We start from the raw sequence: 25,219 nt of genomic DNA on the forward strand, positions 1-25,219 counted from the left end.
CCCCCCGCCCCCCCCCGCCCGCCCGGGGCCGGCCTTCTCCCTTCTTCCCCCCCCCCCCCGGGGGGGGGGGGGGCTGCACTGACCCCCCCCCGCCACAGGCAGGGGGGGGGGGGGGGCTGTACTGATACCCCTCCGCCACAGATACCCGGGACCTGCAGCTATACCCCTCTGCCACAGACACCGAGGAGGTGCACTGATACCCCTCCGCCACAGCCCCTGGGGTGCCCTGCAACTGTACCCCTCCGCCACAGACACGGGGGGGTGCACTGATACCCCTGAGCCACAGACACTGGGGGGAGCCCTGCCCTGATACCCCTCCGCAGACAGACACCCGCTGTTGGGCTGCACTGATACCCCTTTCCCCCAGACATCCAGGGGGGGCTGCACTGATACCCCTCCACCTAGACACCCCATCACTGGCGTTGGGGGGGGGGGCTGTACCCATACCTCTCTGCCACTAGGGTGACCAGACGTCCCGCTAAAATTGGGACCGTCCTGCTATCTAGGCGTTTGTCCCGATATTTCGCGGTACTCCGCTTTTTTTTTTGCTCTGCCAGTGACCCCCCCCCCCCCCCAACCCCTATGTGTCCCGATATTTTCTTCCTCTCATCTGGTCACCCTATCGGCCACAGACACCCCACTCATCCTGAGGGGGCTGCACCAGGATCCCTCTGCCAAACATCCCCTTCCCCCCTCAGCCAAGGGGCTGTACCAAGGACCATCGGCCATAGACACCCTCTTCTGGCCAGGGGTCTGCACAGGGATCCCTCCTCCACAGACATCCCCCCATTGTCCAGGGAGTGGGGGGGAGGGGCTGCACTGGGACCCCTTCACCACAGGCACCCTCTCTCTGGCTGGGGGGCACTACACTACCCCCCCAACAGACACCTCCCTGCCAGTTGGGAAGCAGCAGCACTGAGACCCTTTACCAGCACGGAACCTTCCTACACACACAAATAGTCAGCAGGAAGCAGCATTGAAACCTGTTAAAAGGGATCCTCCCTTAGGAATTCCCCTAATAGCCAGGGGAAAAAGCAGTTCTGGAGCACCCTCCCACCCAGACACTTCTCCATGGTCATACCCTAAGAAAGGTCAAGCAACAGCCCCTGGAATCCCCCAACATGAGGAATCCTTGTAGGGTTCTCCCCAACCAGGAAGAGAGCAGCAGGGGCCTCTCCCCATGAGACTTCCCCACTGCCCCCATCAGGGATACAGCAGCAGCACAGGGAACATCCACAGGGGTCTCTCTCCTGGGGGATCCCCCACCATCTTAACCAGTGCTGTGGAACAGTGCCAGATCATTCTACACTGTCATTGTTGCAACCAGGCACACACTGTTTATCCACATGCCCATTCTGCTTTGCATTACTGAGCTGTTTGCAGAGCACTCGGTAAACGTTAAGTGCCATATAAATGCTCCCTATTATTAATTATGTATTTGCACTGGGTAAACAATGTCCTCTCACTGCCTATTATGCTCCATCTTAATATTTTACAGAAAACCATCGCTTCAACCAAATATTCTTTTTTCGTGTACTATTAGTTCCTGCATTATTTTTATTTGATTTATATGGCACATAACTTGCCATGCAAATTCATGTGCCTTTTGTTTGTTTCTCTGTAGTAGTATATTACTTTCTGGTTCTGTTACTATAGGGGCCTTATCCTGCTAGTTCATAGTCACATGGGCCCAAATCCTCAGATTTACACATGTATTCAACTTTAAGCACCTGAGTTGTTCCACTGGTCCCAAGTGCCAAAGTTTGTGAAGGGTTGGGATCTTAAGGAGTCCCATTGATGGGCTAAGCAACTTGCAGAATTAGGTTTTAAAGGGACTGGGGAGGTGAGGGTGGAGGGGAATTCATTTTCATTGATAATTGTCAATATGTTAGGCCTGGATCCTGCAAGCTGCTCCATGCAAATGAACCCCTGTGCCTGCATGAAGCCTCACTGAAGTTAATGGGGCTTCACATGCATACAGGTCCCCCATGCAGATTAGTTTGCAGGGTCAGGGTCTTTGGAAATTATTTTTCATATACAGAGAACATGTGCCCGAAGGCTTGGTGAGAGGCACACATTCGATAAAGATGACACACACTGTAAATAAGAATGAACAGACATTTCTCCAAAGATGATCCAGTAGGAAACCTTTCAAATGTGGAAGAGAATATTCTATTTGTTCTTTAATGATAGAGTTTGGGCTGATCCTGAACCACTGCAGCTGATGATAAAACTCTCATTAATTCTAATGAACCAAGAGTGGGCTCATTGGGCCTGCTTTTCCACTGCCGTGCACCTTGTGGAATCATTGACAGCCATGCAAAGTGGGTGAAAATCCTGCAAACACATCCGAGTAATTTTACCATGTGAGTTGTCCCAATGGATACAGTGGAATTACTCACATGAGTAAAGATATTCATGTTCAAGTTTGCAGGATCAGGCCCTGGGTTTGGGACTGTTTTATCATCACTCTACACAGATGTGAGTAACTACATAAAGGGTGGATTCAGTAGGAGCAGAGTTTGGCCAACATTGGGTGGGATTTTGAACAACACCCAAACTGTCAGGCAACAAAGACTCACACCCGTTGTTCCATGGCATCAGGGGAAAAATTCGAAATGCTTTCAGCTGAGAAGGGAAGATTCAGAAGAAGGACATACTACAGAATTAAAAATATATATATCACATGTACCTTATGCAATGTTTAGTACATTTTAATTTTATGTCCCAAAGAGCTGTGGTTCCCAATTAACAGAAGCTGTAATATAATCATAATGCAAACAGTCTCTTATTACTAAATTAACATGAAGCTTGTGACACACACATATACACACAGCTCTTGTTTCTTTCCTTTGATGACTGACTGAACAAATTGGCCCACCCTTCCCAGGGCATAGCATACTTGTCTAGCTCCACCCTTGCATAAAGGCTGATTATTTCCATCCAGAAACCATTCCAATGTTGTCAATATTTCTATGGTGCTCTAATTTATGTGCCATATTCAGTACTCCAGGACTAGGGGTAAGATACACTGAAATAATGGTTAGCCCTTTCTCTGAACCTTATGAAATTGGCTTAAAGGGACACTGTCAAATGGAAAACTAACCAGTTAACTCCTTCACCCTCCTCCCAAGAAAATGAGAGTTAAAAATAACATCAGGTACTACACCTGTCTCTGAATCCCCTGACACTTTGGGTGGTTTTACAACAGCATTTTGCTATGTTAAAAATGTTTTTTTTCTTCCCTGTTTCTATGCAAAATACTCACACAATCAACAAGGGAAACTGACTGGCCATACAGCAGAAATAGTGAAATCCACTCTACAAAAAGTGCTGTCAAATACACAAACAAACTGAAAAGTATAGAGAGAATTCTCTCTCCCCTACGTCCTGCCATTTTCTGTTCTGTACCACTCGTAGTGATCTTAATATTACAACAGCAGGTAAAGAAAACAGAGATAGAAGGGTGACTTTTAAGTTAATGTCCTTTAAAACAAACATGCATCTGACAAAGTGGGTATTCACCCACAAAAGCTTATGCTCCAATACATCTGTTAGTCTTAAAGGTGCCACAGGACTCTCCGTTCCTTTAAAACAAAACTCTTTACCATACCTTTTCACCTTGCTGATACTGTGATTCTTGAAAGTACATCAGGATTTTTCTCCCGAATAAGGCCTGATCCAGCAAATGTTTATGCACATGCTTATGCTTAAGTACATGCTTAACTTTAAGCACATAGCAACGGAGGGTCCTGTGGCACCTTTGAGACTAACAGAAGTACTGGGAGCATAAGCTTTCGTGGGTAAGAACCTCACTTCTTCAGATGCAAGTAATGGAAATCTCCAGAGGCAGGTATATATCAGTGTGGAGATAACGAGGTTAGTTCAATCAGGGAGGGTGAGGTGCTCTGCTAGCAGTTGAGGTGTGAACACCAAGAGAGGAGAAACTGTTTCTGTAGTTGGATAGCCATTCACAGTCTTTGTTTAATCCTGATCTGATGGTGTCAAATTTGCAAATGAACTGGAGCTCAGCAGTTTCTCTTTGGAGTCTGGTCCTGAAGTTTTTTTGCTGTAAGATGGCTACCTTTACATCTGCTATTGTGTGGCCAGGGAGGTTGAAGTGATCTCCTACAGGTTTTTGTATATTGCCATTCCTGATATCTGACTTGTGTCCATTTATCCTCTTGCGTAGTGACATACCTGCCTCTGGAGATTTCCATTACTTGCATCTGAAGAAGTGAGGTTCTTACCCACGAAAGCTTATGCTCCCAGTACTTCTGTTAGTCTCAAAGGTGCCACAGGACCCTCTGTTGCTTTTTACAGATTCAGACTAACACGGCTACCCCTCTGATACTTGAAGCACATAGTCTCAGCAAAGTCAACGGATTGAATCCTGGCTCCTTTGAGTTTTACTGTTGAATTCAATTGGGCCAGAATTTACCTGAATGATACTACTCGTTTTATTCTTTTATTCTAGGTGTTTGCAGGATTGTGGGCTAAATCTTAACACAGTTACACTCTTCTCCTGGTAAGGAATGCAGTGGTTTGTATGTGGTTAAAGAAAAACATGAACATTTACAGATTTTTACAATATTTTGATGTAAGGATACTAGGCGGTCAGGATGAGGGGAAACCAGCAGTTAAAAAAACAGAAAATATGACTCAATGCTCAAAAATACCCTGGTCACTTCTGGCTGACACATATTTCTGCCAAACGAATGAGTCTGTGACCTAGAGCATCCTAGGTACATGATTATGTGTGACATTGTTCACTGGCTTTGCCACACACCAGTGTGGCTGGCTGACTTGGTTTGGTTTAGACCGGGGTAGGCAACCTATGGCATACGTGCTGAAGGCGGCACGTGAGCTGATTTTCAGTCGCACTCACGCTGCCCGGGTCCTGGCCACTGGTCCGGGGGGCTCTGCATTTTAATTTAATTTTAAATGAAGCGTCTTAAACATTTTGAAACCTTATTTACTTTACATACAACAATAGTTTAGTTATATATTATAGATTTATAGAACGAGACCTTCTAAAAACATTAAAATGTATTACTGGCACGCAAAACCTTAAATTAGAGTGAATAAATGAAGACGCGGCACACCACTTCTGAAAGGTTGCCGACCCCTGGTTTAGACCCATAGTGAGACTAGAAGACCTTTTTCGTTGTTGTGGTGAAAGGGTAGTGAACAGAGTAGGTACTGAAGCCCTGTTATATGTCTATATAGAGACGCTGAATATTGTCCTAAAGATCAAGGAACATTCGAAGCTCACTTTTCTCCTTTTCTTCTAAACTATGCTAACCAAATGTCTAATTTCTTATTACACATGAAAGCATAGAATCATAGAATTGTAGGACTGGAAGAGACCTTGAGAGGTCTTCTAGTTCAGTCCCTTGCACTCAAGGCAGGACTCTAGACCAGCAGTTCTCAACACAGGGGCCTGGGGCCCTCTGGGGGGCTGAGAGCAGTTTTCAGGGGGTCTGCTAAGCAGGGCCAGCATTAGACTCGCTGGGGCCCAGGGCAGAAAGCCAAAGTCCCACCATGTGGGGCAGAAGCCCGGGGCCCTGAGCCCCACCACCCGGGCCTGAAGCTGAAACCTGAGCAACTTAGCTTCATGGGGACCCCTGTGGCGTGAGGTCCCAGGCAATTCCCCTGCTTGCTACCTCCTAATGCCAGCCCTGGATTTCATATGCAGAAAAACACTTGTTGTGGCACAAGTGGGCCATGGTGTTTTTATAGCATTTTGAGTGGGCCTTAGAAAGAAAAAGGTTCAGAACCCCTGCTCTAGACCATCCCGGACATGTGTTTGTCTAACCTGCTCTTAAAAACCTCCATTGATGGAGAATCCACAACTTCTCTAGGCAATTTATTCCAGTTAAAGCAGATCAATTATTTCAAAATTAAAATTTCAGATAAAAGAAATAGTCTATATGAAGGTAATCAACATGCCAAGGCCCGATCCTGCAATCAGTTCCGCATGGGAGCAAAGATCTGTTCATAAAGATTAGAAAATCTGACAGGGCCTTAGGAAAGAAAACTCAGAGATCCAGACCTTTTCCAAGTTTTGGGGATAATCAGATTTGGGTATTTCATAATGATAGGAACCAGCAACAAAACTTGGGTCTGGGGAGTTTGGATCTGATGTTTTGGTCCACACCCCATTGTACTAAAAGCACCCGTTACATCAATTTTTAATATGATTCTGAAAATGTGACTGTGTGACTAGATGCTTGATTAAATCCAGATTTTAATGTTATCTTAGTCAATGTTATTTTGTGTGAACAAAGGTCTTGTGAAATACTGTAGGAAGTTAGGAGGGACTCTTTAACAGGGACTGGATGGCTCTGGAAACTGGCAGTTGGCTATTACACCCTTTACTTGTAGGACACCGGTTCAAAACTTGCTCACGTTGGTAATAAACAAAATTATGGCTCTTTGGCAACTTATGTGAAATGAGTTTGTGGTCTCAGTCTGGCTCCTGGTGGCCAAACATCCACAGTACAACTGGTAATCTCAACAGAGTAAGCAGTGTATGAACAGAAGTCCACCCCCTTTACCAACTAGCACAGGTTTGAGGTACAGCACTGTTACTTGAGCTCTGCAGCATGTGTTCTGTAAGATAGTCTTTATGGCGACGATTACAGACATTTCACAAACATTTATTTTACTTGGGGCCAAGTGATTCACTCTCTGCTCAGGCAAAATTCCCGACTTCAAAAGGGCAGGGTAATAGAAAGTTTGTTCATATTGTGTGGGGAACATATTTCAGCTTAGTGATGATTTGCGCTGGAAAAGGGGGAAGGAATATTGAAGCTGATAACATTCAGTCCTAAGTAGTATTTGTTGGAGGATCTCAGCGCTGGTTGGAACGTAGAGAGTCAACATTGCTACCCACCAGCAGCCTGATTCTGCATTCCTTGTACAGCCAAAACTCCTACTGGACTGATTCTCCACTCCATGATACTGGTGTAAGAGAGTGGAGAATCAAGTCTTTCACCCTCGTTTGCGTGTGCAAGGAAAAGTATCAGGGCACAGGAGGACATATTTCTAGCAGTTAAAATGATAAAAACATAATGCACAATTTAAATTGATAACTTTAAAAAAATGTTACATGCCTAAATGTTAGAAACCTTCCTGTACTCATTTCATGCTGAATTAATTCTCCTTCCATGATGATGCATTAATAAACAGATCTGAAACCTTAGTAAGGTGTGACCCTCCCCCCCCACTCCCCCTTTTGTAACCTTGGAAAACAGCCTCTACATTGACCGTCAGCCCAGTTACCATCTATCCACAACCAATAAAAAGGATAATTGCCCAAAGTAGTAGCTGAGACCTCTGCAGTACTATAAAGGGGTTCTTTGGTACTATTTCCCTTTCCACAGAAAGGACCATTTTACATGTTAAAGGGAGCTTGTCTAATAGAGTAGTGGACTGGAACTCCTGACTGTGACCTCGGACAAGAATCATAACCTTTTGGTGCCACAGTTTACCCATCTGCAAAATGGGTCCAGTAATACTTACATACAGGGGTAGCTAATACAGGAGAGTTGTGATGCTTTGTTGCAAAAGCCTTTGAGCTGCTTAGAGGCAAGGCACTGTAGAAATGCAGTATCCCATTTTACCATTGCATAAGCAAAAACAATGTGGCAAGCAATTACTAGTAGCGTTCAGAAGTCCATTCACTCTCCAGCCCTCCCTTTGACATTGGTTTAAAGCTGGTTGAGTGTGCTATAGAAGGGCTTTTGTCCTCGCTCTGTAGTTGTTTGACTTCTTTGTAAGATTTATTAAGTGAAGGATTTAGTCTGTGTAACTTTCCCCCCACTTTTTTTTTTGGAGTAAGTCATTGAGAAGGTTTTATAAAGTGTGCTTTGACTTTCAGTTAAACAAAGTGAAATCCTGGCTGCATTGAAGTCAATGGGAGTTTTGCTATTGGCAGACTAGGAGGCTGGGATTTCATCCACACTCTTTATCTGAAGCATTATCTTACTGAAGTAAATATTTAAGCCCTTTTTTTTCCAACGTGTAATATGTGCTTGCCAAATAGCGATGGCGCTAATGTCAGGGCAGCCTATTTTGGTGAATTCTTCCTGATATTTGTTGTATGGATTTGACTATGTCATCATTTGCAAACCTGTAGTTTGTGTTGTAACAAGCCTTACTATGGACCAGTTTGATGTTCTTATCAATAGAGCCTAGATAGACCAAAAACCTTAAATCTAGTTCTAAACCTCTTCAAACTTCAGTGCATTTCAGAGTCAAATACCCAGATCTGAATCCACCCCATTCATGATGTGCTTCTTTAGGCCAACATTTTATGAGACCAGTTTTATGAGACTAGCAGCTCTGGATCCGTTCCTTGCAGCCTTAGCCCCTCTCCACTGAATAACTTTTAAAAATGAAAACAAAACACCCCCAACGTGATCAAAATAGTAGTCATAAATGAAACCCTAGGACTGAAGAAACGAGATAAACATCCAGGAACAAACGTTGCAAAAGACGCTTGCTAACAGACAACAGGAGTTGCACCAATCTGTAGGGGGGGAAGGGGAGAATTTTCTCCCATTGTCTAAAACAAACAGCTGCAACAATTTCACAAGGAGTCAGAGAGAATTAGTAATGCCACAGCTATTCCATACTTTCACCCACAGCTGTGTGGTCATTTAATCAGCCTCCCACCATCCTATACAATTAAAAGGCAGGCCAAGATTCCATGTTTCTGCTGCCTGTAGGACTCTAACTTAGGTGTTCCATTACCCCAGTGCATTTGGGGGTGTCACCAAATACTGTAAGGGGCAGAGCAGTTAGCAGCAGCAGGACCAGAATTAGGTTTTGGAGTCTGCTGCTGCTGAATGGGGATGGGTAGGCAGCTTGCTCTAGTGAAGATGATTTCTATGCAATTAGTTTTGCTCAGCTCTTGCCACAAGACAATGAGATTTCCACAAGCGTCCTAGGTGCCAGTAAAGCAAGCATTGTTTTTAGCTGTGGTTTTGGCTTAAGATACCAAGGGAGTTTAGCTTAGCTCTTTACTATGACAGCACTTGAAGTGCCTGCTACAGGCCAGGCAATGTGTTTTAAACGTTCTGTCACCCTGACATATGGGCAGTATGAGATCATTACAGTCGTATGCGGACGTGACTTCTCCAGCACGCTTTCTCCCTTCTACAAGATGTGTGACCTCAAGGGATTACATTTTCTGCCACTTGATCTCAAAGGAAGGAGTCAATAAAAAAATCTACAGAATGACTGGGAGAAGCAAGTGAATTAAACTGAAGCTGAATGCATGACACCAATTATAAGCTGCCTCTAGCTAGAAAAATGTATGTAACACAAACTAACTAATCATACAGGAGCTCTTATAAAGAGGTGGCTAACGAGGGCCAGAGCATGTAACATGCTAAGTGTCCTCCATCCTTCTTGACTTCACTGAGATTTGGGGACACTCAGCACTACAGAGGATCAGGCCCAAGCCCATTGATTCACTGCGGTCTTTCCTCAGTGGTAGGGGAGTTTCCATTCATTGGGATTGAATCAGTGCAGTTTACTTCCCTCTTTACTAACAGATTGTGCAAGTTCCTGCCCCGTCTGGGGATCCAGAATTTCCATATAATGCATCTGTGCCACTGAGTTCAGCAGTTAAAGAGCATCACGTGACTGAAAATCTGATTGTGTCCCCATGAGCAGAAACTACTGCAGATGGGGGCCTTGGAGGAAAAAAATGAATGAGGTTTGAGAACAAATGAATCAAGTAGAAAATGGGATCACTTTTTGGGCCAATTCAGACACACCCATACACGAGCTGCTGGAGCTACACGCATAGTCAGTGCAGACATGTCAATACTACCATGATACAAAATGGACTAAACCCAGCCCTGCCTCACGCCTGGTGAAATCACAATTGATTGCAATGGAAAACCTGCAGGGACTTCAATGGGTGTAGTTCAGCAATGAGTGTGGGCCTGAGATTTTTTTTATATAAAATGCTAAAAGCCGAAGAAGGGAACTTTCATCCTGAAAGCAAGTGTTTTAAAACATACTACCACAGACACTCAGGCGTTCAAGCTAACAGCCCACTTTGGCATAAATGGGATGTGGAAGGTGCCAGAGGGTGACATTCTGGCCCCTCTGAAGTCAACTGGCATTTTGCCATTGACTTCACTAGGGCTAGGATTTCACTGGTCCCAGAATCTTTAACGTGGGAACTTGTTTTTCTCTTTGGCCCACCAGACCAAAGATCAGATGACACCTTGCAAGATGTACCTGTTGTACCAGCATATCTCAGTGGCAGTGGTGCGGGGAGCAAGTAACTGCTTAAAGATTTATCTGGAGAGGATGAAGGAGTTGAAGAAAACAGGGATGGGAAATGCTCTTTGGGGAGGCCTTATTTTCCTTTGCCCAGATTTACATTTATATCCCCCACAGGAACATACTTTATAATTTTATTGAAATTATGATTTAGGTAGAGACATTCTCCACCAGATTTTTAAACAGGTGCAGTTAATAAATGCAAATAAATAAAAATGTATATTTGTCATACAGGTACATAAGAAGTGCGTGCAAAGCCAACACATCACTAAAGTAGGAACCATGACCGTTTCCAATGGCAAGTGACCACATTCCGGAACAGCGCATGGGCTGCTGCACACAGAGAGGCAATGTCACTGAATTGTTTATGGAAGGCATCCTGGTTCAAACAGAGGACACTGTCAGCATCACGGATCACAAGCAGCGGGCTATGGCCCACAGCCAGGCTTAAACAGCATTCTCTCTCTTTGATAGTGCTCTGGAGCTGTCTAAATCAAAGACCCGTTTCAGACTAAATGATTTTTGTTACACACTGTTTCTGACTTACTGAGGAATGTTATTTCAAACAGTGACAGGCCCAAGTTGCAATGTTTGGGTCTGTATAGCCAAATTTTGCAAAGGCCAAGGGAGACGTGACCTGGATTTTGGAAACTTTAACAGACCCTTCCTTCAGGGACCCTTGTACAACTGAGATATGAGAATACAATGGGCCAAATTCTGCCCTCATTTACATCTCAGCCACATCACTTATGGCTATGGAGGAAGTTAGAAGGAGAAAGAAAATATAGGCTAGGATATATTCTCTCTTTCCTATCTGTAACAATACACATCTGTAAGGGTCAAATTAAAGTGAAATGTCTCCGCTGTGGAGTAATTTTGCTATTTTATTTTGAATCAGTTTCTATACCAGCAGATTCACTGTTTGATAGGATTCAGAAGCTTTTTGTAAAAGCACCACACTCGCTCTCTTTACGTCCCAGCCAGCTCAGCTGGACAACTGGATAGAAATGCAGGACTTGACTGCAACCCAAAACAAACTATTACAAGATAGACGGTCCATGTAAGCAGAGATAACTTCTGCATGGATAAATACTAGGGCTGTCAAGTGATTAAAAAATGAATTGTGATTAATCGCTCTGTTAATCAATAATAGAATACCATTTATTTAAATAATTTTGGATGTTTTCTACATTTTCAAATATATTGATTTCAATTACGACAGAATACAAAATGTACAGTGCTCACTTTACATTTATTTCTGATTACAAATATTTGAACTGTAAAAAACAAAAGAAATAGTATTTTTCAGTTCACCTAATACAAGTACTGCAGTGCAATCTCTTTATCATGACAGTTGAACTTACAAATGTACAATAAATAACATTGTATTGCATTCAAAAATAAAACAATGTAAACCATTAGAGCCTACAAGTCAACTCAGTCCTATTTCTTGTTCAGTCAATCGCTCAGACAAACAAATTTGTTTACTTTTGCAGGAGATAATGCTGCCTGCTTCTTGTTCACAATGTCACCATTCCAGAGGACGTGTGTCCATGCTGATGATGGGTTCTGCTCGATAGCGATCCAAAGCAATTCAGACTGACTCATGTTCATTTTCATCCTCTGAGTCAGATGCCACCAGCAGAAGGTTGATTTTCTTTTTTGGTGGTTCAGGTTCTGTAGTTTCTGCATGGGAGTGTTGCTCTTTTAAGACTTCTGAAAGCATGCTCCACACCTTGTCCCTCTCAGATTTTGGAAGGCACTTCAGATTCTTAAACCTTGGGTCGAGTGCTGTAGCTATCTTTAGAAATCTCACATTGGTACCTTCTTTGCGTTTTGTCAAATCTGCAGCGATAGTGTTCTTAAAAACGAACAAAATGTGCTGAGTCATCATCCGAGACTGCTATAACATGAAATATATGGCAGAATGCGGGTAAAAGAGAGCCAGAGACATACAATTCTCCCCCAAGGAGTTGAGTCACAAATTTAATTAACACATTTTTTTTTTAAATGAGCATCATCAGCATAGAAGCACGTCCTCTGGAACAGTGGCAGAAGCATGAAGGGGCATTCAAATGTTTAGCATATCTGGCACATAAATATCTTGTACTGCCGGCTACAACAGGTCCATGCAAACACCTGTTCTCACTTTCTGGTGACATTGTAAATAAGATATGGGCAGCATTATCTCCCATAAATGTAAACAAACTTGTTTGTCTTAGCGATTGGCTGAACAAGTAGTAGTACTGAGTGGACTTGTAGGCTCTAAAGTTTTGCATTGTTTTGTTTTTGAGTGCAGTTATGTAACAAAAAAAATGACATTTGTAAGTTACACTTTCACGACAAGGAGATTGCACTACAGTACTTGTATGAGGTGAATTGAAAAATACTATTTCTTTTGTTTTTAACAGTGCAAATATTTGTAATCAGAAATAAATATAAAGTGAGCACTGTACACTCTATTCTGTGTTGTAATAGAAATCAATATATTTGAAAATGTAGAAAAACATCCACAAATATTTAATAAATTTCAACTGGTATTCTATTGTTTAACAGTGCGATTAAAACTGTGATTTATCGTGATTAATTTTTCTGAGTTAATCACGTGAATTAACTGCGATCAATCGACGGCCCTAATAAATACTTGAATAATACAATACTTAGGGGCTGGTCTACACTGGGGGGCGAAATCGATCCAAGATACGCAACTTCAGCTACGCGAATAGCGTAGCTGAAGTCGAAGTATCTTGGATCGAATTACCTGGGGTCCACACGGCACGGGATCGACGGCCGCGGCTCTCCCATCGACTGCGCTACCGCTGCTCGCTCTGGTGGAATTCTGGAGTCGACGGTGAGCGCGTTCGGGGATCGATATATCGCGTCTTAATGAGACACGATATATCAATCCTGGGTAAATCGATTGCTACCCGCCGATACGGGTAGCATTAACAGAGCGATTAACAGAGCGATACGGCGGGTAGTGAAGACATACCCTTAGAGTTCATTTTTGCATGTGAGGCTGCTCCAGTCCTGGAGCTAATGGAGCTGTGCAGTAAGGCTCTACTCCAGTGAAGTCAATGAAAAGACTAGATAAGTTCATGGAGGATAGGTCCATCAGTAGCTATTAGCCAGGATGGGCAGGGATGGTGTTCCTAGCTTCTGTTTGCCAGAAGCTGGGAATGGGCAACAGGGGATGGATCACTTCATGATTCCCTGTTCTGTTCATTCCCTCTGGGGCACCTGGCATTGGCCACTGTCGGAAGACAGGGTACTGGGGAAGATGGACCATTTGTCTGACCTAATATGTCCGTTCTTATGTTCCCATTGACTTCAAAGGGTTTTAGATCAGGCCCAATCTCTACACCATGCTTTGATGGCACATTGATATGTGTTATAGCAGGGATCGGCAACCTTTGGCCCGCGGCCCGCTAGGGAAAGCCGCTGGCAGGCCAGGACGGTTTGTTTACCTGCTGCGTCTGCAGGTTTGGCCGATCGCAGCTCCCACTGGCTGCGGTTCACCGTCCCAGGCCAATGGGGGATGTGGGAAGGGCGGCCAGCATATCCCTCAGCCTGCCAGTGGGAGCCGCAATCGGCTAAACCTGAGCACACAGCAAGTAAACAAACTGGCCCAGCCCACCAGGGGCTTTCCCTGGAGGGCCACTTTCCAAAGGCTGCCGATCTCTGTGCTATAGAAAAATCTTAGATTAGACAACCAAGTATAGTAGCTGAGAAATAGACATAAGGGGGAAAAAGGTTGCTTGGACTAATAGTTCCCCCTCCATTCCAATAATATAAAACTTTTTTTTTATTTTTTTTTTTTAAATTTAAAGACCAGGAAACTAAACACCATGTTTCCAGCATATAACTTGGGCTGAATATTTTTTATTGAACTCCCTGACTGTACAAACTAACACAAATTTCAACCTCAGTGACTGATAGCACTATAACAAAGGTTAAACTGACTGATAAGTGACTGACGAAACTTGCCAGTGATTGGAAGTTAACTCTTTGTCCTCTGGGTTTTCATCACAGAATAGGGGTCATCTTGTTATTGGGGAAATGATTCACAAACCACTCTGCTTCTCTGTCCAGCGTCTACCTATAGCTGAAATCTGCAGTGTAGTGACAGCTGTGTTGGTCCCAGGATATTAGAGAGACGAGGTGGGTGAGGTAATATCTTTTATTGGACCAACTTCTGTTGGTGCAAGAGACAAGCTTTTGAACTTACAAAGAGCTCTTCTTCGGGTCTGGAAAACGAACTCAAAATTAGCTGAAGTGAAAGACTTGGGAAGCTCCTAGTGGACAGGTGTAGATAACATACCCCGCCACGCTGCTTATATTGTTTTGTTGGCAGTATAGTCCCAGAGGAATGTAGCCTGATCCAATTGGCAAAATTCTTATTCCCTTCAGTGGGACCTGAATTCAGGCCCCCCTGTTTATGCTTAACTGCATTTTCACTGATGCATAATAAAATCACAACGAGCATTCATTCAAATTAAGTACAAGACTCCTAGGTTTGATAGCCGAGTAGCTACTGTGTTAAGGAATTAAGGACACAGTAACAAATGTCATTGGGATTAGGGTGGGATATGGGAACCTGGAGATGTTTAGGTTCAGGATCAGTCTTCTGTTGGTGACAAGGTGCGATCACCTTACATATACCAGACCTGAACCTCCCTGTCTCCGTCTGCCTGCGTCCTGAGAGGAGGTCCCAGTTTTCTGGGACTTGTTGAGCTGCCAGTGGAGAAGCAAAGTGGGTGAAATGCCCCAACAACAACTATGTGAGTGGAACCAGACAGACAATCAGTAGGCTCTCAAATTAACTCTCACAGGAAAATGATACAAGACAAAAACATCAAAGGTGAGTGAACACTTTTCACAAAATGATCACTCTGTATCTGACCTATCGGTCCTCATTCTCAAAAAAAAAAAAAAAAAAAAACCAAACCTACACACTTTCAGATGAGCCTGAGAGCTTAAATTCATTACTTGCTAGATACTAAAAATCATGGTGTGATGTTATTGACATGAACTGTGACCGTATAGATCATTGTTGCAACCAAGATCCTATAGTTGCACCAAATCTTGTACAAAGGAAGTCAAGTAAGGGGTCTGTGGAAAGGTTGTAATTTGCTGGTTATGATTATGCTGTCTGTATGTGTGTATCATTTTTGTATTTGAAGTTATGAATATTGGCTATGTACTTGTATCTCAATGTGTTTGATTCTAAGTAGCAACAGTGAAGCATTTGGTCAGCTTCTTGAGAAAGGACTATTCTGAGTAACTGCCCAATCAAGAAGCACTTAACTGACAATGGACTTTGGCAGATGCCAATCCACATCTGAGCTTTCCTGGAACGTTCAAACTAACATGTAAACAACGGTGTCGGCCTGCAAAAAGCTGAATCATTCACGGACATGTGACTTGATCAGGTGGCTACAAACTCCATCTTGTTGCTATGATTTTGCACAGAAGAACAAAGGGGTTTCCACCCACAAGACAGAGAATATAAAAGGCCTTGAAAGCCTCTCCATTTTGTTTTCAGATGGCTCAAGAGATGGCCTCTCTATCCCAAAAAGATGCCTGAAAGAAAGTGGGACAAAGGACTGTAACTACGGGGGTGTGAGTGATTGCTGGACCCAGGCCATAAACCACAACATTAGTCTGAAAAGGATTGGGCCCAGACTAGGAAGGAGTCTAGTTTGTGAAAGCTTACTGGAACGTCTCTGAGGGTGAGATTTACCTGTATTCAGTTTCCTGCTGTATTAGGCTTAGACTTGCGTGTTTTGTTTTATTTTGCTTGGTAACTTACTTGTTCTGTCTGTTATTACTTGGAACCACTTAAATCCTACATTTTATACTTAATAAAATCACTTTTGCTTATTAATTAACCCAGAGTAAGTAAGTAATACCTGGGGGAGCAAACAGCTGTGCATATCTATCAGTGTTATAGAGGACAGACAGTTTATGAGTTTACCTTGTATAAACTTTATACAGAGTAAAACAGATTCATTTGGGGTTTGGATCCCACTGGGAGCTGGGTGTCTGGGTGCTGGAGACAGGAGCACTTCTTAAGCTGTTTTCAGTTTAGTCTGAAGCTTTGGGGGCATGGTTCAGACCTTAGGTCTGTTGCACCCCCACGATCTCCTGGCCCCCTCTTCCTATGCCTGGATGTTGTTAATGGGCCACTTCACCTTGAATGGTCCCTTGAAATATGTATTAACTAATTATGCTATACAACCTGTTCCATCTTGTATTTAGTGGTGACACACTGAATAAGTCTATGGCTACATTACAGTTTAAGTTGGCATAAGTTATGTCACATGGGATGTGAATTAGCCACTCCCGAGTGACATAACTTATGCCAACTTAAGAGCCAGTGTGGACAATGCTATGTTGGCAGGAGCAGCTCAGGAGGGTGGTTAATTCACACCTACCGCCTCTCACGGGGGGATGGGAGGGGAAGAGAAGGGCTGGAGTAATTAAGCTCTCCCATCGGCTTAGAGTGGTTACACAGAGAGCTTACAGCAGCTGCGCTAGTGTAAGCTCTCTAGAGTAGCCATAGCCTTAGTTTCCCAGACCTGAAAAAGAGTTCTGTGCAGCTGGTCCAACAGAAGATGTTACCTCACCCACCTTGTCTCTAATATCCTGGGACCAACACGGCTGTAACACTGCATGCTACAGCATGGGAAGCAGGTGCTAGCCACTCTTCTGACCATCTGGGGATAAACTCTCAACACACAAGATTCTTGTTAGCTTGGTGCTTTGCCACGTGGCCACACCAGCTCTTAGCTCTGATCATGAAAATGAGTTGTGTCCTTTGGGATGCTGTCCACATGGAAAAAAGCAGCTGTTTCATTGTAAACAAGCCCACTTATGCCATTTTCACTGACAAGGGGGACAAATTTCATCCCTAATACAACTTTGCTGACGTCAGGGATGAATTTGGCCCCGTTTGTACAAGGGGTTGTTCCACTGAAACAGGATTTAATGAAAATGTAAATCCATCGGCTGAATGTTGTATCCCCTTAGAGGGTGAGCTGTTCACACTGCAGCTGTTCAAAACAAGAATACAGCAATTGGCTGTTACTGTGGTGAAAACTCAGATAATCAATTCATGTTGCAACATATCCAATACACTGAACATCGGATAGTGGTATTTTACAGAAAGGGGAGAATAAGGGAAAACTCAGTGAATCAGAAGATAAGTTTATACTAGCCTTTAAAACAAAAGACAAAACAAAAAGTCCAATGGCAGACACTCAATCCACAAGTTTCTAGCACTGTACTGAAGTCCACAAGTTCCTTGCACTGCATCAAAAAGCATAACCGCCTTCTTTGACTGAATTTCCGAGATAACAGAGATTAGCCTTTGCGACTGCAGAACTGTTCTGAATACAAAAAGTTTGGGGGGGGGAGAAAAATCAACACCAACTTTTTCAGGTACGATTGTAGATTAGGCAAACTGTGAATTGAGGGAAATGTACTACTGCTAAATATGTACCATAAGTCTGCCAGAGTATGATTTACTTTATTAGCATGGAACGCATTAACCACTAAAACACTTAGTTTTCATAGACTGAGGCTTAATGTATCTGCCACAGCAAAACATTTCAGAACACAGAATGCCTGTACATATTTGAATGATTTCAGAAATGAGCAATAAAAATGATCTGATTTCCTGTTCTATATACCTGTGTCCTCCAGCCTCCTATTCTATTTTGAAAATGAAAACGTTCTTTGTAAAAATAACTGAAAAGATAATCACAAGAGCTTAGCACCCTCTGCTGGTCCCTGTTCAAAATGCAGAAGTGTTATCCATAAACCACTATTAATGCTGGTTGAATTTCATGGAGTTGTTCTGCAGCCGAGGGGTATGATCTTGTAAGTCTATGTTGCCCCGACTTACAAAGAAATGCTTTTATCTTTTTTACTTAAGTAGCAGCATCCTGCTTAAATCCTGGTATGCTCCTCATCACCTACTCAAAGCACAAGCATGAGAATGACTCCATAGCCTAGTGGTTAGAGCACTCAGACAGGATGAGAGAGACTCAGGCTACAGTTCCCACACTCCAATGATTCTTTCATTATTTATCTACAGTACAAGAGCTTCAGAGACTGAGGGACTGCTTATATCAGAATACCCCATCTCCCAGTGGTTAGAGCACTCACCTGAGACGTGACAGATCCCTGTTCAAATCCCTTCTTGCCCTAGGTAGAGGGGAGACTTGAACTGGTGATCTCCCATGAGTACCTTAACCCATGGGCTAAAAGTTATGAGGGAAGTCCACTTCCCCCTGCCCCCCAGCTGTTTTGTGAAGTTCATCTATTAGGCACACTTCTGAGTTAGGTGGCCAAATGTCCATCTACCGCTGATTTGTGAATCATTCTGGGGCTTAGGCAGGAGATAGGCATCCGGACACGACAGGGAGGCAGAAACATAGGTGCCTATGGAACATTTACTGTAAAACATTAGGTGCTGACAGAGTTTAGGTGCCTACAGGATTTCAGCTGGAGTTTTGTGGATTGCAGTGGTCTCGAAACGAAGACTCTGACACCTAAAACAGAGACTTCAGCACCTAATTCCTTTTGAGCTTTGAGCCCATGGTGCCTAAGTATGGATTTAAGAACATAAAGGGAGCCATTTTTGAAAATTGTTATTACAGAAGATAACATATTCAATGGATTTGTTGAAGAGAGAGAGATCCCACATACTGTATATCTTTTCTAAGCTAGGGCTGAGTCCCTGTGTAACTGAATGTTAGTATAATTTTACACAAATCATATACAAAATCTGCCTGTAGGATTTCAAGACTACACTACTAACAACATTTCCTGCTTTACAATTAGTGAGTCTGGTAATCAGACTGGGGACAGCAAAAATGCTTTCTCATTGTCTGTGTTACTATCTCCTCAATATATGTTCCATTCTATGCATCCGAGGAAGTGGGCTGTAGCCCACGAAAGCTTATACTCAAATAAATTTGTTAGTCTCTAAGGTGCCACAAGTACTCCTGTTCTTTTTGTGTTAATAAGCTTTTCCTTCTTAACAGCAGTGAGTGTACTGGCTTGACTTTACATATATGTGCTCTTCCCTGTCATCCTGGCGTTAATGCCCACTGACAAATGAAACTGAGGAGGAACAGGTGGGAGCTGGCAATGGATCAGAGAGGGGAACCCCTTCCCCTTCCCCTCCCCACCTATTTAAATCTGTTAGCTTTGAAATATTCAGAGTGCTTTACAAGGGGCAGGATTTTACTGGTACCTGTTTCAGTTAGTGAGTCCCTCAGCAGACCATACATACACTATGGCACTTTCTGTAGCACGGGAGACGTATTCTACCATAAACTCCATTAACTTAATGGAAAAGTCAGTGGGATGTAAGAGGAGGAGGAACTGAAAACCAGCAGCAGAGGTCTAATAAATAAATGAGTAATTCTAATAAACAATTCTTCTCAGAGGCCAGTCACAATGCACAGTAACAGTAAAGGAATCACGAAAGCTGATTTTTGTAAACAGTTTGGTGTTGGTATCCTATTGATTACTTTGGAGGTTGATGTTCTTTACTTATCCATGAACAGGTACGTATCAGAGGAGCAGTGTAAGCATCCTCACACCGTCCTGCCACTAAGATTTAATGCTGACCTGAAGAGCTCACCTGAGGGCTAAGAGAGTAGATTACCCTTCATGCCCATGCAGTCCTTTAGGTCTCATAATTGCTGGCCATTTCAATAAAGGGTTTTTTCCCTTTTTTTTTTTTTTAAATAGATAATTGCCCACTGGGAATTGGAAGGAGAGCAGCATCTTATTTCATACAAGCCAACAGCCAGCGACGGGTCTTGGGCACTGACAACACAGGATACTTTTTGGTTTTGATTTTTGTTTTGGAAGGAGGAGTTCTTTAATTTCATTTCGAAATACATGTTATCTACACACACAATGAGGGAAAGGAACTAGATGTAAAGTATACAGAAAGAAAAGCATCTCCTAAGTTGATGTTATTGTACGTAGCCCTTGCTGTCTTTAATGTTAAATTTGAAAATTACATTGATTTATAAACCTGATTATCACCACCAAATATACCTTCTTTTTATGTTTCATTGAAAAGAAATGCTCCAAAAAAAAAAAAAAAAAAATCAGAACTTGTCTTCTGGAAAAGTAAATGCAATGAATTCTGAGGGCTGTGTGGATCTCAGAGAGAATATTATTCAGAGAGTTCTGTTGCTTTCCTGTTTTGTTATTTATTTGTATTTTTATCTCTTTTTTTAAACTACCAGAAATATTTGACTGAAAATAGGATGTGCTTTCTGCTTCATCTTACTTCAGCTCCTTTTTTCTTGCTCAGAGTCAGAGTGCTGATTGTTACATCCCAACTAGTACAGTAACTCCTCACCTAATGTTGTAGTTCTGTTCCTGAAAAATGCAACTTTAAGCGAAACGATGTTAAGAGAATCCAATTTCTCCATAAGAATTAATGTAAATTAGAGGATTAGGTTCCAGGGAAATTTTTTTCACCACACAAAAGACTAATTTTTTTTTATATTATATATATATATATATATATTATACACACACACACACACACACACACACACACACACACACAGAGTATAAGTTTTAAACAAACAATTTAATACTGGTACACAGTGATGATGATTGTGAAGCTTGGTTGAGATGGAGGAGTCAGAGGGTGGGATATTTCCCTTCCTGCTAAATGATGAACTAGCAATTAGCTGAGCCATCAAGGGTTAACTCTCTCACTCTACAAGGCAGCAGGAATGGAGGGAGATATGCACATTTCCCCTTTAAGTACACTGCCTTGTTAATTAGATCAGCTTGCTGAGACCGCAGCTGCTGTGAGCTCCCTCCGTCCTGAGCCCTGGTGTGTCCCCCCTGCTCTATGGAAGATGGGGTAAGTGGGGAGCAGGGGGGAGGGGACACCCTGACATTAGACCCCCTCTTCCTTCCATCCCCCCCTCCCACAGCAAGCAGGAGTCTCGGGGAGCAGCTCCAAGGCAGAGGGCAGGAGCAGCACATGGCAGTGGGGGGAGGGACAGCTGCAATTGCTAGCCTGCTGGGCAGCTGCTGCGCAGGGAACTTAGGGGAGCGGGGAGCTGATATGGGGGGTGCCAGTCCACCCTGGTTCCAAGCCCCCACCAGCTAGCTGCAATGGGCTGCTCTTCCTGCAAGCAGTAGACAAAGCAGGCGGCTGCCAAACAACATTAGAAGGGAGCATTGCGCAACTTTAAACGAGCATGTTCCCTAATTGATCAGCAACGTAACAACGTTAACCGGGACGACTTTAAGTGAGGAGTTACTGTACTGTATCTGAATGAGGATTGTCTCTGGGAAATGCTCCATGCTCAGACCTCTCCATGGATTTAAATAGAAATGCCACTCAAAGGGCATGTCTACACTTACCTCTGGAGCGATCGATCCAGTGGGTGTCGATTTATCGTGGCTAGTGAAGACGTGATAAATTGACCACCAAGTGCTCTCCCGTCGACTCCGGTACTCCACCGGAGCGAGAAGCATAGGTGGAGTTGACGGGGGAGCGTCAGCAGTCGACCTACCGCAGTGAAGACACCGCGGTAAGCAGGTCTAAGTACGTCGACTTCAGTTATGCTATTTTCGTAGCTGAAGTGGCGTAACTTAGACCGACTTAGCTTGCCCCACTTCCCCCCACCCTAGTGAAGATCAGACCAAAGAGTGCTTCAGAGATTCTGGCTGGCAAATCTAGCTTTTGATTTCCCTTCATCTGAATTAGCTCATTTGGCCACTTGGGGTTTCTATTGTTCCACTAGAAATTGAGCAGAAGACCTTATCTACAGCTAAACACAATATATTTTTCTTACAGATAGACAAGTCAACAATCTCCAAAATAAATAAATAAAATAAAACATAAAATAAAATAAAGCCCGACGAAATCCTTGATATCAATACCAGCCAGTTTTTCTAGATTGTTTAGATAAATCACTTTCCCCTAACAATACAAAAGAAAATCTTCAGTTAATTGGCAATATTTTCACATGTTACGTAAAATATTTTAAATTCCAATTGTAAACACTACCCATCATAATATTAGTAGATTGTAAGGCAATTATATACTGCATTATAAATATACACCTCTATCTCGATATAACACTGTCCTCGGGAGCCAAAAAATCTTACCGCGTTATAGGTGAAACTGCATTATATTGAACTTGCTTTGATCCACCGGAGTGCGCAGCCCCGCCCCCCCGGAGCGCTGCTTTACCGCGTTATATCCGAATTCGTGTTATTTCGGGTCGCGTTATATCGAGGTAGCGGTGTATATTATGTAATTTGCTTCCAACATCATATACAATTAATCTTCTATCGTATGACTATACAATACTTATGCCGAGGAGAGCACTTCTCCCATAGGTGTCAGTATTGCACCTCCCCAAGAGGTGGTAGCTGTGTCGACAGGAGAAGTCCTCCCATTGACATAGTGATGTCTACACTGGGGGTTACGTCAGCATAACTATGTCGCTCGGGATATGGATTTTCCACACCTCTGAGAGACGCAATTATACTGACATAAGGTTTGTCGTGTAAGCGACGCCTTAGAAACAATCTAATGGAAGTAGTACATTCTTCACATGAATTAGATTATCAAAACATCCCATCTATAAAAGTGTCTGACGACAAAATCTAGACACAAACAGGACCTGATGCAAATCTTTCTGAAATCAATGGAAAGGTTCCCATTCGATCCAGGTGGTACTCCTGAGGGCATTCTGAGCCAAAAATTGTAAAATTCTGCACACAATATTTTAAAATTCTGCAAATTTTATTTGCCAAAAAAAATGTGGAGGGTCCAGCATGGTGTTGGGGAGCACAGGCCACTGGCTGCAGAGGTGGGAGATCACTGTGTAGCTCCCCCCGGCCCTTGGGACACAGACTGACCCAACCCTGACAGTGCAAGGACCTGGCCTGCCCCAGAAACACCTCAAGGCCCTGCTCCTCTATGTGGACAGGAAGGCTCAACAAGGCAGGATCCAAGTGTGGAGGAGCTTAATGTGGGGGGTATCCAGGTGTAGGTTGAGAGGGTTCTGTGTGGGGCAATCTGGGTCCCGGAGACTCAGTGGGGGGATCTGGGTGCAGGTGGCTCATCAGGATGGTCCAGGTGCAGGGGGAGTGGTGGGGGGGTTCTGAGTGAGGCTCGGTGGGAGGGTCTGGGTGTGAAGGAGTCTGGATGCACGGGGGTTGGGAGGATAGGGGAGCAGCTCCTTGTACAGAGATCCCTCCCTCTGCGGCTGAGGGGCAATGGGTGCAGGAAGCACGGGGGTGGGAAGTGTTTGCAGAGCTTCCTGCAGCCAGGGGAGAAATCTGGGGGATGGGTCTGACCTGGCCCTAGATGCCATGCAGGTGAAGAAGTAACCACGTCCTCTCCAACCCAGCTGGTACTAGCAGCTGAGGTTGGTACAGGGTAGGAGCCACCAGTCAGGTCTTCCCCTGCCCCACAGTGATTTACCTCTCTGCCGGCTGCCCTGGGCACCCGAAACATACTGCTGGGGAGGGTCACATGATTGCTCGTGACTTCCCTTTGCTTCCCTGTCTGAAAGTCATTTTTCTGTCGGAACCAAAGAAATCTGCAGAGGACATAAATTCTGTGCATGTGCAGTGGTGCAGGATTCCCCCCGGAGTAGGGTGGCTTTGGATGATATTGTTAGTCCTCAGAAGAGAGCATACAAACTTAGTGAAATCTATCAAAATGCAAGAGTCCTGGTGCCACAAACCCTTACTTAATGGGACACTTTGGGTAAATAAGAAAGGCCAAGTTTTGCAAGTAAGGACTTGCAGGGATTGGGTCCCAAAAACTTGCCCATAAAAGTAGCAACCAACCAACACAAAAGCAAAAGATAAACACATAAAATACTTTCAACATGTCATGTCAGGTTGCCTTCAGTGGAAATGGCATATTGAACTGGACAAAAATCAGCAGGCTCCCAGAGTTGATTATTGTAGTACTCACCAGAGTGCGCCATAGGGATGGGATAACCGCCACTCTCTGGGGCATTGTAGATCACAACAGCTTCAGCACCCTTTTTGGCTGCCAGTTTAATCTTTTCTGAAAATCTGCAATTGCCTCTTTCAATCAACGCAATCCATGGCGCTTCCGTGACAGTGAACTCCGTGTTAGAATTACAGGCTTGACGGTTAGATTTAGGAATGCCCACCAGCCCCATTGCCGTACCCAGAGGAGAGTTTGCTCCATACACACCACATTCACAATGCTCGGTCACAGTGCTGTTGCTAGTAGTGTTGACATAGAATAGAGTCACATAGGCTGGAACGGTCTCTGCAGCTCTGAATAAAACAGCAACAACCAGGAGGCAGGAATAGCTGAACTTATTCTCCTTCATTGCTTATTAATTGAAGCATAACATTTAAGATATCTATAGATATTTTCAACTAACAATGACCACTGTTAGTCCATCCCTTCCCTAAGGAGTTTGAAATTTCAAGCCAAAGTAGGTAACTGACACCACCCACAGAAATATAAGTCCTCAGTGCGTCAGCTCTATTACAACTAGCTTATCCAGGGGAAAAATCCCCACACCTGGTTACCGTTACTATGGGTGCCTGTAAATGTAAACTTTGGCCCCATATTCCTCCCACTCCTTATGGTCCATCAGCTTTTTCCCTTTCTCTACAGATTTCCATCTGTATCTTGGTGGCACTTTGTAGGTGATTGCATCAGCCCCTGAGCAGTAGCCAGAGGAGAGTTTAATTCATACAGGCCACATTCACATCCAGGATAGGCTCCTATTTAGTCTGAAATGCCACTTGCAAGGGGTCAGAAAATTTTCTTCCCTTCAAGGATATAACAGAGTGAGCTCACTTCAAAACAATCTGAGACTCTCATTAAAAATAAGATTTAACA

The 25,219-nt window shown here is 43.6% G+C and overlaps 1 protein-coding gene across 1 annotated transcript in view; it reads right to left on the reverse strand.

Moving 5' to 3' along the window:
• RNF128 (ring finger protein 128) overlaps nucleotides 1-24,780 on the reverse strand; it is a 68,003-nt gene extending 43,223 nt beyond the window's left edge. The window contains exon 1 of the mRNA XM_034781946.1: nucleotides 24,308-24,780. Coding sequence (XP_034637837.1) covers nucleotides 24,308-24,698 — 391 coding nt within the window. The 5' untranslated portion in view covers nucleotides 24,699-24,780. The remainder of the gene's footprint in view (nucleotides 1-24,307) is intronic.
• Nucleotides 24,781-25,219: the final 439 nt, after the last annotated feature.

This window comes from Trachemys scripta, chromosome 9, assembly GCF_013100865.1.
Source record: "Trachemys scripta elegans isolate TJP31775 chromosome 9, CAS_Tse_1.0, whole genome shotgun sequence".
NCBI lineage: Eukaryota > Metazoa > Chordata > Testudines > Emydidae > Trachemys > Trachemys scripta.